The 15,326-nt window shown below is 39.8% G+C and overlaps 1 protein-coding gene across 1 annotated transcript in view; it reads left to right on the top strand.

Moving 5' to 3' along the window:
• The window catches only part of Muc16 (mucin 16, cell surface associated), a 169,043-nt gene that overhangs the window by 148,582 nt on the left and 5,135 nt on the right, over positions 1-15,326 (top strand). The window contains 6 exon segments of the mRNA XM_032910221.1: positions 446-594; positions 1,942-2,105; positions 2,425-2,492; positions 10,600-10,766; positions 12,144-12,185; positions 12,498-12,577. Of these exon segments, the coding sequence (XP_032766112.1) occupies positions 446-594; positions 1,942-2,105; positions 2,425-2,492; positions 10,600-10,766; positions 12,144-12,185; positions 12,498-12,577 (670 nt within the window).

Genomic DNA, 15,326 nt, shown 5'->3' with positions numbered 1-15,326 from the left:
GATGGTTGTTTGCTTCAGCAGCCTGATGTAGTGGGGCCATTTGATGAAGCATGTGAGATCTCTTTTGGACTGGATGTCCTGCCAAATGCCAAAGTTCTTGGGCCTTTTCTCAAATGAAGGATTGACCAACTTTTTGGCTTCCTGTTTCTTGACAATGGCGGGGACTGGGACCACCTCCTTCCCCTTGGCCTTCTTTCCCTTGGGCATCCTGCTCAGCTGGAGGAGAGAGAACATATGAAGTCTTTAAGATATGTTATTATTGCTATTGTTATTGTTTCAGCTGACTTCCTAGAAAACATATTTCCTAGTAAAACAGTATCTAGAGTGTCTGAATATTCTGGATAACCCCAATCCCTATTCATACACCCTTGAGTCTTTAAAAGTAGCAGCTTTTAAAGCACTGTAGCATTCATTGCTATCTGAATTCTTGTGGTCTCTGTTCTAGGTCTGGCTCCACAGTGGTCACTATTGAGGCATTGTTCTCCTCTTATCTGGATCCGAACCTTGTAAAGCAAATCTTCTTGAATAAGACATTGAATGCTTCCTCCTTCTGGCTGGGTGCCACCTACCAGTTGACAGATCTGCATGTGATAGGTACAAATGGTGGTGCTAGTTTCAAAGGTGACACAATAGGGTCAATTAGTTGAAAGCAAAGGGCTGTTGAGTATTACTGAAATACAAGTATGAAGGAGGCTTTCTGGAGGCTTATGTTAATGGTTCCTGCTTGTGCTTCATCTAAAGGAAGGAAGAAGGGAATATGAAGCAAATACACCTAAGCAATTTATTTTATTTAGTATATAAACTTTGTGTATATGTGATATACAAGGTGTGGATGGAGAAGTTGGTATCAGGTTTCTTTCCATATTGTGTCCACTTTAGTTGTTGAGACTTTTTCCTGGAGCTCACAATCCAAGCATACCAGCTAGCCAGTAAGATCCAAGAATTCTACTATGTCCTTCTCCCCAGTGCTAGGATTACATGTACCTGCTGCACCTATCTTATATATCATAACATTTTTATTGTTTTGAAAACTCCATTTATGCATATAATGTATTTTAATCATATTCATCCCTATTCCACCCCAACTCCTTATATATTCACTTTCATTTTCTACCTTCCCACTGTAATAACTTCTTTTTTTTTGCATAACCCACTGAAACCAACTTGTGATGCTCATGGATGTGGAGGCACCCATATGGTGGATCGTACTCTTACCAAAATAAGAGGAAAGGACCTCTCCCTCCATTTACTTCCAGTCTCCTCAACTAGGAATGGAGGCCTCTGAGGCCTTCTCCTATCCATGCTTGGATGTTTATTGGACTGGTCTTATACATGTCTTGTGAAGACAACCACAGCTTCTGTCAGTTCTTAAGTTCAGCAGTACTATTATGTCTAGAAGATACTATTTTGTTCCAGTCCTTGATGACCTATTGCACTTAGTCTTTCCAACTCCTTCTTTCATAATGGTCCCAAGCCTTTCAAGGGCAATATGTGTGTGATATAGATGTCTCATTTGTGATTGAACAATCAACAGAAATGGATTCTCTGCATTTTGATCAGTTGTGAATTTCATTAAGTATTGTTATTGTCTACTTTGCAAAAACCACTTCTCTAGCGAGATCTAAGCTAGCTTTAAGCTATAGGTAGGGAGATATGAATTTAGAAAGCAGTATGGTACCACATATGCTTAGAAGAATAATAGCTGTAGGACATTGCTCCCAGATTTTTATGTGGAAGTTAGGGGTTCAAACTGAGGTCTTCATGCTTGCACAGCGAGAACATACTCCCTGGGCCATCTCCTTAGAGGATATACATAAACTAACATGAGTTGCCTGCTTCCTTGAATGTCCATATGGATAATGAAGGGCTAAGTGATTGCTGACAAGTAATTAATATGGAAGTTTTACCTCTCTCTCTCTCTCTCTCTCTCTCTCTCTCTAGACATGAAGACATCCATCCTTCTGCCAACAGAAATACCAACAACCAGCTCCAATGCTCAACATTTCAACCTGAATTTCACCATCACCAACCTACCCTATTCTCAAGACATAGCCCAGCCAGGCACCACCAAACACCAGCAAAGCAAAAGAAGTATTGAATATGCGGTGAGAATGGTGTAGTTTGTCCACTTCAATCCCAGACAGAAACTGACTATGAACACTGGGTCAGTAGGCAATTTTTTTTAAAGTAAGAATCCCTAAAGACACATTTTTATTCCCAGTTTTAAAATTAGAAGAACACATAGAGACTCAATAGCTAGCAAAGGGTGCTACAGCTACGTCATACCTGGAACAAGATATCCAATGCTTGGGTTTTCATTTCTCAGCGAAATCATAGATTGAGAAGTAAACTAGGTAGTTGTCAAGTTTCTTTCTCAATGGACCAGGAAACATATGACCTAGGAAACATTGTCCTGTTTTTCAGCTCAATCAGCTTTTCAGAAACAGCAGCATCAAGAGTTACTTTTCTGACTGTCAAGTTTTAGCCTTCAGGTAAGTGCCTCAAATGACCCTGAGGACTTCTTGGCTTCAACCTCATTATACAACGAAATATGACATAGAATTACTGGTTCCCTTACCTCCACCTCTGGTGTAGAGTTCTGGGATTAGAATTGTGCAACCAAATCTGGGAAATTACTAATGTATAGATTCTTTTTACAGTAAAAAAAAAAAAAAAAAACAGTGCAGCCTGGGGAACAGTCATGGGCCAGTCTCTCTGCTGGCCTTGACAAGGATAGCAGCCACAATGTGGTTCAAAAGGAGATGGCTCAGTAGATAAAATGCTTCCCTTGCAAGCTTAGAGACCTGTATAACCAATATAACAGACTCATGAATCTGTTACCCTGGAGCTGGGCTGGGGGAGAGAAATTAAAGTGATTCATTTTTTTTTTTTATAATTTCTTGGTTTCTATTTTAGGAAAGTCAATCCAAGGGACATTGAAAATGTTGCCTAAATTCTAGCTTTTCCCTAAACCAGGAAGTACAACTAGCTTATGAAGCCTACCAGATAGGATGGTAGTTGGTAGATGGGTCAAAAAAATCAAGAGTGTAGAATTAACATACATATACATATATATGTATATATATAATTATCAATATTCAAACAAGCTAGAGTTTACTTGACTAACCTGGATTTAAACATAAAATAGATAAGAGAAATGAATAGTCAAGAACCACCACATGGAGCCAGGCATGGAGGCATGTCTGAAATCTCTGTACTCTTTTCTCCAGCAGAACTAGGGTTCCAATTTGTGGGCTTAGGCTCATTAATAAAACAGCTTTTTAAAGAACTAAAAAGGGAACCTGAGAAGTAGTTTATTAGAGTGTGAGAGAAAAACAAAGAATATAAGCAAGGTGAAAATCCTGAGACCTGCCAGGAAGAGGAGGAAGAGGAAAAGAAAAATGTATGCTTTTGAGTCATTATGCCTTTACATGTCTTCAAACAGTGTAGAAAGTGTATGTGCAACAGCTTTAAGGGAAGTCTTCAGAGAAAGAGTAAGAAGGCTAAGCCTGACAGGAAAAGCATGCTTAGGAACTTGCCTGGCATTTAAAGATTACAAAGAAAGAGAAAGGCAGTTTTTAAAATTACAACTAAGAAAATGAATCTATAAGTTTTTAAAATTACAACTAAGAAAATGAATCTGTTTTGTTTCATCAAAACAGGAACTTCTGGTGAGTAGAAATACATTACTTCATTGAAAGGATAATTATTCCTATCTCCACGGCATTTCTTCAGATCCTACGTAGATGACTGACAGTCCAGATTGGATGAACTCTTAAACAAGCAGATGGTGTTGTATGATGTTCTTATCCTTAAGGCAGAACAGAATGCCATGGCTTTACCAAGCTCAAGAATTCAGAATTCATTCTTTTATCCAAAGAGTAGTAAACTTGCCATAAAGGACTTCAGCAAAACCATAATACTGCCACCTTTTTCTATAAATTTTTGTATTTGTTTGTTTGTTTTATTTTGATTTTTCAAGTCAATGTTTCTTATGTAGCCCTGGCCATCCAGCAACTCACTCTGTAGACCAGGTTATCTTGGAACTCACAGAGCTCTGCCTAACTCAGTCTGCTGAATACTGAGATTAAAGGCATGTGTCACCACTGCCTGTCCATAAATTTTACCTTTTTAAGGAGCTCTAGCACTTACAAATGCTTTTCTAGTGTTAGCAAGGAAATCAGGTTGTAGACTCCAAGGCTGATTATGTGGGTGGAATCTATCTTCAGTGGCCTCCACATCTGTTACTGTATTTCTTAAGTATGAAAGATCGGGATGGCAGAAAGGTGAGGTGGGAGTGAATGGGTGGGTAGAGGAGCACCCTCATAGAAGGAAAGGGGAGGAGGGATGGGATGAGGGTTATTTTCCAGATGGTGAACCAGGAAGGGAAGGGAGACAACATTTGAAGTGTAAACAAATAGAATAACCAAATAAAAGAAAGAAAGGAAGAAAGGACTTTTTTTAAAAAAAAAAGTGTAGAAGACTGAGGCAGGAGGATCAGAGGTTCAAGAGCAACCTGGCCTACTCTGTGATCCCTTATTTCAAATAAACAAACTATCATTTGTCCCAAAGTTTTCTTTCCTCATTGGATTAGAATAAAGTACATTCAAAATCTGAGATTCTTTTGGTCTATAAGATTTCTGATAAAAGTGTAGATAAATTCACTTGCCACTAAGAATGATACATAAGTTCAATCTTCAAGATTCTTGTGGTAGAAAGAAAAGAACTACTTTCTACAAGTTGTCCTCTGACCTCCATATAAACAGTGTAGCATATTTGATCACACATACACATGTGCATGTATGTGCATGCAAATAAATAAACATAATACAAATATTTTTCAAAAAGTTCTCAGAATCTTACTTGAGGAGATATTCTGAAGCCCATGATACTGTAAATCTGCAGGAGCATTTGGTCAATGGCAGCTCTAATCATGTTCTAAATAGTTCTCGACCCTTATTTTCTATTAGTGTCATTCTGTAAACATGTGATTAGCATTCAAATATACATCTGAAACTACCTAAGTATCTAAGTTCATAGATATAGTTTCCCTCATGTCCTGTGTTTTTCTGTTATCAAATTATATGCTGTATTTTTTTTTTACAAATTTCAGCCTGTGAAAAGGGAAGAAAAATGACCTACAACAGTTTTATTTTGTCTTCTGAGATAGAGTTTCATATAGCACAAGCTGGTTTCAAACTCACTATGTAATTGAAGATAATCTTGAATCCTCCTGACTATACCTTCCAAATGCAGGAATTACAGGACTAAATAACCAGGCCTAGTAAGATTGCTTAAGGAACATCTGGACAATGGCAGCTAATCATGATCTAAATAGTTCTCGACCCTTAGACCCTTATGCGTATCAGTGTCATTCTGTGAGCTTTTGAAAGTAAAATGTTCATATGCAGGGTCTGATAAACATTTGTATTTAATTTATTTGGATTGAAATCCAAGTGTGGTTACAATTTTTTATTGTATAGTTTACAAATTTACATTTCAAATGTTATCTCCTTTCCAGGTTAGCCTTTCTCCCATCCCCCTTCCCCCTGCTTCTGTGAGGATGCCCACACTCCCACCCACCCACTCCCACCTCAACTCCCAGGCATTCCCGTATACTGGGGAAATCTATCCTTCTCAGGACCAAGGGCTTCTGCTCCTAATTGATGCCAGATAATGCCATCCTCTGCTACATATACAGATGGAGCCATGGGTCCCCCCATATGTACTCTTTGGTTGGTGGTTTAGTCCCTGGAAGCTCTGGTAGGGTCTGGTTTATTGATATTTTTGTTCTTCCTATGGAGTTGCAAATCCCTCCAGGTCCTCCAGCCCTTTCTCTAATTCCTCTATTGGGGTCTTCATGTTCAGTCTGATGGTTAGCTGCAAGCATCCTCATTTGTATCCATACAGCTCTGGCAGAGCCTCTCAGGAGATGTCCATATCAGGCTCCTGTCAGCAACCACATCTTGGCATCAGCAATAGTGACTGGGTTTGGTGGCTGCATATGGGATGGATCCCCAGGTGGGGCAGTCTCTAGATGGCCTTTCCTTTGGTCTCAGCTCCACTCACTGTGTCTGAATTTCCTCCCATGAGTATTTTGTTCTGCCTTTTAAGAAGGACAGATGCTTCCATGTTTTGTTCTTCCCTCTTCTTGAGATCTATATGGTGTGTGAATTGTATCTTGGGTATTCCAAGTTTTTGGGCTAATGTTCACTTCTCAGTGAGTGCATACCATGTGTGTTCTTTTGTCACTGCGTTACCTCACTCAGGATGATATTTTCTAGTTACATCTATTTGCCTAAGAACCTCATGAAGTCATTGTTTTAGCAGCTGAATAGCCAATGTGTATTTGTCCTTTGTCAAGGACATCTGGCATTATAAAAAGGTTCTGGCTATTAAATCAAGGCTTCTATGAAAAACATGTGTCCTTGTTAAATGTTGAAGCATATATTCCCAGAAGTGTTTATCCCAGGTAGTACTATAGAATGAGGAACCACAAGACTGATTTGCAAAAACAATCCCACCAAAAATGAAGGAATGTTCCTCTTTCTCCACATCCTCGCCAGCATTTGCTGTCACCTGAGTTTTTGATCTTAGCCATTCTGACTGGTATAAAGTGGAATCTCAGGATTGTTTTGATTTGTATTTCCCTGGTGACTGGGGATGCTGAACATTTTTTTAAGTGTGTCACAGCCATTTGATATTTATTCCACCATTGATAATTTGTTGTTTATCTCTGTACCCCATTTTTAATAGGGTTATTTGATTCTCTCGAGTTTAACTTCTTGAGTTCTATGTATATATTTGATATTAGACCCCTAGGGAATATAGGATTGATAATAATCTTTTCCCAATCTGTTGGTTACAGTTTTGTCCTATTAACAGCATCCTTTGCTTTACAGAAGCTTTGGAATTTTATGAGGTCCCATTTATTGATTGTTGACCTAAGAGCATAAGCCATTGGTATTCTGTTCAGAAAAGTTTCCCCTGAGTCTTTATGTTCAAGGCTTTTCCTTACTTTGTCTTTAATTAGTTTCTGTGTATCTGGTTTTATGTGGAGGTCTTTGATCCACTTAGACTTGAGCTTTGTACAGAAGATAAGAATGAAGTCAATTTGCATTCTTCTACAAGCTGAACTCTAGTTGAACTAGCACCATTTGTTGAAAATGCTGTCTTTTTCAATAATGCATGGTTTTAACTCCTTTGTTAAAGATCAAGTGACCATAACTATGTGGTTTCATTTCTGGGTCCTCAATTTTATTCCATTGATGTACCTGCTGTCTCTGTGTCAATACTATGCAGTTTTTATTACAGTGGCACTGTAATACAGCTTGAGGTCAGGGATGGTGATTCTCCAAGAAGTAAAAACTGTTGAGAATAGTCTTAGATAACCTTTAGCCAGACTAACCACAGGGCACATAGACAGTATCCAAATTAACAAAATCAGAAATGAAAAGTGAGACATAACAACAGAAACTATCAGATCCAAAGTATACGTGAGAATTGATGTCAGATAAAGATAGAAATTTGATCAGTGGTGGGAAGTGTCTTAGTCAGTGTTCTATTGCTGTGAAGAGACACCATGACCAAGGCAGCTCTTGTAAAAGAAAGCAATTAACTGGGGCTTGTTTACAGTTTCAGAGTTTCAGTCCATTATCATCATGGCAGGCAACATGATGGCACATAGGCAGATATGCTGGATAGTTAGCTGAGAACTATAGTGACATACTTCCTCCCACAAAGACACACCACCAATCCTTTCACATAGTACTACTTGCTGGTAACCACACATTTGTAGCTATGAGCTTGTGACGACCATTTTTATTAAAACCACCACACCCACCACTGATGCATTTAAAATATATTTTAATTAATTCTTTAAGAATTTTATACAGGACCATAGTAGCATACACCTTTAATCCCAGCTCTTGGTACATAGAATTTAGTGGATCTCTTTGAGTTTGAAGCCAACATGGTCTACATTGTGAGTTACAGGATAACCAGAACTACATAGTGAGATGCTTTCCCTTTTTAAAATATATTTTTATTTTTTTGATAATTTCCTTTTTTAATTTTATTTTTATTCTTTAATCTCTTTTTACAGTCCAGACATTATCCCCCTTCTAGTCCACCCCCAACTGTTCTATATCCCACTCTCCTTCCCCTGCCTCATCACTACCAGACCTCTCTACTCCCTGGGGCCCCAAGTCTGGGGTTAGGTGCATCTTTTCTGACTGAGTCCAGACCCAGCAGTCCTCTGCTGTATATGTGTCTGGGAGATCCCTGCGGAGAGGGGACCCAGTTAGCTGAGACTGCTGGTTTTCCTATAAGGTCAATCTCCTCCTCAGCGTTTCCTAATTAAACGACAGGAGTCACCAACTTCTGCCTTTCAGAGGGCAGTCATGATAGGTTCTTCTGTGTAAGCACACCATAGCAACAGTAATAGTGTCAAGCCTTAGGGCCTCACCCTGAACTAGATCTCAATTTGGGCCTGTCACTGGACCTCCTTTTCCTCAGGTTCTTCTCCATTTTTGTTCCTGCAGTTCTTTAAGACAGGAACAATTCTGGGTTAAAGTTTTTGACTGTGGGATGATAACACCACCCCTCCACTCAATGCCTTGTCTCTTTACTGGAGGTAGACTCTAACAAGTTCCCTTTCCCCACTATAGGGCATTTCATCTACGGTCCCTCCCTTTGAGTCCTGAGAGTCTCTCACCTCTCAAGTCATATTCACTCATCATTTTTCTATTAACTCCTCCCTGGCGCACACTTACTCCTCCAATCTTTGTATTGTCTCTTCTTTAAGTCTAGTATGCGCCACATGTATTCATATGTGGGAAGTAGCACCTGGAGTGTGGTCCCTTAAAAAGTGGACCCTTCATCAAAAGCAATCAACTTCCAGTTTGTCTTCACTGAGCTGGAGACTTGTGAGCCCCTCCCATCCATGTTGAAATATTGACTGGTTTGACTTTGTGCAGGCCTTATGCAGAAAAGTTACGAGTTCATAAGTGCAAGTATTGTTATATCAAGAAGATTCTGGTTCAGTATTCTCCAGTCTCTAATTTGTAAAATCTTTCTGTTTCCTGTTTCATGGTGGTTCCTGAACCTTGAGGAAAATGCATGATATAGATGTGCAATTTGTAGCTAAACTCTCTACAGAGACTAACTATACTTTGATCAGTTGTGAAATTCTGTGTGAACTACTATCCTCTGCACAAAGAAACATCTCTGATGAGGTCTGAGAAATCCAGTCATCTAGGAGGAGATATATAAATTTGTTTTTTAATTGACCTGATGTTTTTAATTTCATTTTAGATGTTATTCCCTGTTTCCTGGTTTCTCCTCCAGAAACCTACTATCCCACCCCCCACCCCACCTCTGCTTCTATGAGTGTGCTCCCACTTCCTCCCACCTCCCTACCCTGACATTCTCATACATGAGGACAGGTCCAAGGGATTCTCCTTCCATTGATGCACAACAAGGCCATCCTCTGCTACATATGCAGATGAAGCCATAGGTCCATTCCTGTGTTCTCTTGGGATGGTGATTTCTGCCCTGGGAGCTATGGGGGATCTGGTTTGTTGCTATTGTGTTTTTCTTATAGGATTGTAAGCCCCTTAAGCTACTTCAGTTCTTTCTCTAAATCCTCCATTGGGGACCCTATTCTCAATTCAGTGGTTGGCTGTGAGCATCTGTCTCTGTATTTGTAATATTCTGACAGAACCTCTCAGCAGATCACTATATCAGGCTCCTGTCAGCATGTACTTCTTGGCATCCACAATATTGTCTGGGTTTGGTGGGTGGAGATACATTAATTTATATGGCAGGTTTTTAACTATGTACATTTAGAAAAACAATAATTGTGGGGTGTACTCTTAGAGGCTATGAGCTCCACAGCTGTGGGTTCTTGGCTAGTTTTTCAATACCAGGCAGGCTTCCTCTTACAAAGCAAGCAAGTCTTAAATCTAATTGCATAATAATTGGTTATCCCCATAACATGTGTGCCAATATTGAACCCATAAAAATCTCTTCCCAGACTGGTCATAATTATAGCTCCAAGGGGTCACAACTGAGTAAGACTGCTAAGATTCCTCCTAGCCTATCCTCGCCCTGCCAGAAGCCTACATATGAAACTAGGGAGGAATCTTCCTGGTTGGTTCCAGCTTGGTTTCTTCATGATCTATGAAAAAAGTGTGTGGTACCTTCAGAAAAGGTCTTACCCTGGATTGATCTTGTGTAGGTAAGCTTTTTGTAGGTAACCACAGAAGGTTGGCATTCCTGAATGCAGTGGTCCAGTTTTGTCTGGAAAATACTGTTTTGGGGGCCTCCTCTATAACCTCTGGCTCTTACAATCTTTTGGCATTATACAATGATCACAGAGCCTTATTAGGAAGAATATAGTACAGGTGACTCATGTAGGCCTTGCCACAGTTTAAGTATTCAATACCAGCATGACATATCTAATACCTGTATCAAAAAGTGCAGGTGCCAAATGTTGACATTTTCCCACAAAATTCCTCAAGAAAAAGACTAGCAGAGGGAATCTATAATCAAGATAAAAATAACAAACCACGTTCTTCATCCTCTATACCATTTCAGGTCTGTCTCCAACAACAACCACACAGGGGTAGATTCCCTATGTAACTTCTCACCATTGGCTCGGCGAGTGGACAGAGTTGCTATATATGAGGAATTCCTTCGGATGACACAAAATGGTACCCAGCTGCTGAACTTCACATTGGACAGGAAGAGTGTCTTTGTGGATGGTAAGGCACCCTGGTCACTGTAGGCAGAATGACATTTCCAGCCAGAGGTTCTTAGCTAGATTTCTTCTTTTTTTCAAGGTATAATTTGTGATAGTTAAATTATTTTAAAATTTGAATGAAAATGCTGAATTAAGTAAGGGTAGTAAATGGAAATTATTTGTAAATATTATTTTATTTGAATAAAATATAAATAGTTAAATTTAAACAGTATATTATTATACTATTCTGTCTACTTCTCTATATTTCTGAAAAGTTTTATTTAAAAGAATATCCAGGACCAAGGGCTTCTTTTCCTATTGGTGTCAGACAATGCCATCATCAGCAACATAGGTGGCTAGAGCCATGGATACCCACATGTGTACTCTTTGATTGGTGGTTAGGTCCCCAAGAGCTCTGAATAGTCTGGTTGGTTGATATTGTTGTTCTTCCTATGGGGTTGCAAACCCCTTTAGCTCCTTCAGTACTTTCTTTCTCTAATTCCTCCATTGGGGTCCCCATGCTCAGTCCAATGGTTAGCTCCAAACATTCTTATCTGTACCAATAAGGCTCTGGCATAGCCTCTCGGGGGACATCCATATCAATCTCCTGTCAGCAAGCAGTTCTTGGCACCAGCAATAGTGACTGGGTTTGGTTTCTGTGTATGGGATGGATCCCCAGGTTGGGCAGTCTACGGATGACCTTTCCTTCAGTCTTTGCTCCACTCTTTGTCCCTGTATTTCTTCCCATGAGTATTTTGTTCCCTCTTCTCATTTCCCCAGTGTAGGGGAATGTCAGGGTGTTGAGGTGGGTGGGAGGAGGAGCATCCTCTTAGAAGCAGGGGGAGTATGGAGGACTGGGATAACATTTGAAATGTAAATATATAAACTATCCAATAAAAAAGCAGAAATAAACTTATTTCCAAAGAAAAAAGAATAGCCAGCCATAGTGATGCATGTTTTTTAGTCGAAATTCTTTAGAGACAGAGGCAGGTAAATCTCTTTTGAGCACAAGGTCAGCCTTGTATAAATAGAGAGTTTTAGGCCATCTTTGGCTATATAATGAGACCCTGTCTCAAAGAAACAAAAATTTAAAAATAAAATCAAAGAATAAAGCATGGCTAAGGGTTCATGTCAATAGTATAGGACTCACCTTCCATATTTAAGACCTTGGATTTTACACCAAACTCAAAAAGTAAAGACTGGCCAGACATGATGACATATGTCTTTAACCCCAGTTTTCAGTAAGCAGCTGGGGGTAGATTTCTGAGTTCAAGGTCAGCCTGGTTTACAAAGAGAATTCCAAGATAGCCAGGGTTACACAGAGAAACCTTGTCTTGAAAATCTTAAAATATATAAGAAAGACATATTCACATTCCCTCTCCATTTTATTTATTTCCAGGGTATTCTCAAAACAGAGATGATGATGTGATGAAGAATTCTGGTAAGGTTCAGAATGACCCATGCCTGGAGTATCACAGGGAACACCTCCTCTTGTCATAGAGTGCTGTGTGCAGAGGGTCATGAAGAAAGGGGGTCCAACTATGGCAAAGACTGTTGAGGTAGAGTGGACAGACATAGGGTTTTTGTCCTGCTTGAGGTCCATACAGGGAAAAGTGGGATACTGAGTCATAACATTGAGCCACTAAACTGTCTATACAAGATTTCTACCCATCACCAAGCTGTACAGGACTCAGGAAGAATTGCAAGGAATGATGTAGAAACGGAGGGTTCACTCTAGTATTTATCTCCTCAGGTCTTCCTTTCTGGGCTATCATTCTCATCTGCTTGGCGGTACTACTGGTACTCATCACATGCCTGATGTGCTGTTTCCTGGTGAGCAAGAAAATAGCGGGGAAGGGTTTCCTGTATTCTCAACTCTGAGTTCTTTAAAACTTTTAAATAAGCAAGCCTCATAGAAACCATCTTTGGTCTATGATGGTCTACATGAATGACAATGTTCTCAAAAATTTATGTTGCCTGGTACTAATGTAGCCATCTAAGCTTGTTTAAATACTATCTGTAAGGACTGTATACTGACATTGCATTCATAAAATAAAGTCCTAAAAGTGTGTAGTGCCTGCCTATGTACTATACATACACACGTACTTTCCTGGTGATATGATTTGTGAGCATTTTCTTCTAGATTGTATGTGGCAAGCTTCATTAATTCTTCTTTTCTGATTTTAGTGCTACTGATATTCAAAGTCACTGGGTAGCTAAACAAGATCATGAGTTCAGAATATTCCAGTTTCTGCCTTTTGAGTGACAGGATAATAAAATAAAAAAATTAGGTATTTGCTTTTAGTCTCCATCTGTGCCCAGAGCTGGGGCTGTTCCACATCTCTCAAACACAAAACCTGCCTGCAGAGAGCTAGTCTGCCAGGAGCACTCTCCCTCCCAAGCCAGCAACCCAAAGGTGGGACCCAACTTTATTTCCATTGACTCTCCAAGGAGAAACCCACCAAGAGTACACAGGGGACAGGAACTGAAGGGCAGCCTAGTACAGGACCCTCCCAGTCTCCATCTGCTCCCAGAGCTGGGGCTATCCCACAACTCTCAGACCCAAAACCTGCCCTGAGAGAGCTGGTCTCCCAGAAGTGCACTCACTCCTAAGATCATAGGCTCACAGACTCATAGGCCCACAGGAGGAACAAGTTCCAGTCAGAGACAAAAAGACCAACTAACAGAGATAATCAGATGGCGAGAGGCAAGCACAAGAACCTAAGCAACTAAAACCAAGACTACTTAGTATCATCAGAACCCAGTTCTCCCATCACAGCAAATACTGGATATCCCAACACACCAGAAAAGCAAGATTTGGATTAAAAATCACATCTTAAACTGAACTTGTCACACAGCTCTCTGTAACCAAATCCAGTGGGAGAGAGCTGGACTCTCAGAAGTGAGGACAATCCTGAGAGCTGAGGGGAGACCTCCAATTCTGCTCACATTCCTGGCCCAAGAGGAACCTGCCTAGTGCCCTCTGGATACAAGAACCTAGGAGCAGTCGGGTGCAGGAGCCTTCCGGTTTCTGCCTGAGCCCAGAACTGAAATTCACTCACCAGGAACACTGAAACACTTGAGAGCAGAGAAAATACCAACTCTTCTGCTCCAAGCAACCCCCCTGGAGGCTTCAGGACCCACAAACCCAGGAGCAGCTCTCTATTCCCAGATCTAGCTGAAAGAAAACAGGTCTATAGGAGTGCTGAATCACAGGCTTACAGGAGGGTCAAGCCACTATCAGAGACAGCAAGACAAGCTAACACCAGAGAAAACCTGATAGCTGGAGGCAAGCACAGGAATTTAAGCAATATAAACCAAGACTACTTGGCATCATCAGAGTCCAATATTCCCACCAAAAAATACTGGATATCCAAACACACCAAAAGGCAAGATTAGGACTTAAAAAAAATCACATATCATGACGGTGATAGAGGACTTTAAGAAGGACATAAATAACTCCCTTAAAAGATACAGGATAACAGAGGGAAAGAAATAGAAACCCTTAAATAGGAAACACAGAAATCTCTTAAAGAATTATGGGAAAGCACAACCAAACAAGTGAAGGAATTGAACAAAGCCATCCAGGATTTAAAACTGGAAAGAAAAAGAATAAAGAAATCACAAAGGAAGACAAGCTGGAGATAGAAAACCTGGAAAGAGATCAAGAGGCTTAGATGCAAGCATCACCAACAAAATACAAGAGATAGAAGAGAGAATCTCAGGAGCAGAAAATACCATACAAAACAACGACACAACCATCAAAGATAATGTAAAACGTAAAAGGCTCCTCACCCAAAACATACAGGAAATCCAGAACACAATGAGAAGATCAAACCTAAGGATAATAGGTATAGAAGACAGTGAAGACTCCAAATTTAAAAGGCCAGTAAATATCTTCAACAAAATTATAGAAGAAAACTTCCCTAACCTAAAGAAAGAGATGGCAATAAACATACAAGAAGCCTACCAAAGTCCAAATAGATCAGACCAGAAAAAAAATTCCTCTTACCACATAATATTCAAACTACCAAATGCAAAAAACAAAGAAAGAATACTAAAAGCAGTAAGGGAAAAATGTCAAGTAGCATATAAAGGCAAACATACCAGATTTACACCAGACTTCTCACCAGAGACTAAGAAAGCCAAAAGATCCTTGGCAGATGTCGTACAGACCCTAAGAGAAAACAAATGCCAGCCTAGGCTACTATATCCAGCAAAACTCTCAATTAACATAGATGGATGAACCCAGATATTCCATGACAAAGCCAACTTTATATAATATCTTTCCACAATCCAGACCTACAAAGGATAACAGATGGAAAACTCCAACAAAAGGATGAAAACTACACCCTAGTAAAAGAAAGAAAGTAAGCTCTTTGCAAAGAAACCAAAAGAGGAGAGCCACACAAACATAATTACACCACTAACAACAAAAATAACAGGAAAAAACAAACACTATTTCTTAATATCTCTTAATATCAATGTACTCAATTCCCCCAATAAAAAGACATACATTAACAGACTGGATACATAAACAGGACCCAGAATTTTGCTGCATACAGGAAACAAACCTCTGTGA

This window comes from Rattus rattus, chromosome 8 (genome assembly GCF_011064425.1).
Source record: "Rattus rattus isolate New Zealand chromosome 8, Rrattus_CSIRO_v1, whole genome shotgun sequence".
Classification (NCBI taxonomy): domain Eukaryota; kingdom Metazoa; phylum Chordata; class Mammalia; order Rodentia; family Muridae; genus Rattus; species Rattus rattus.
Note: the sequence above shows the minus strand (reverse complement) of the source record. Positions and strands in the feature narration are given on the sequence as shown.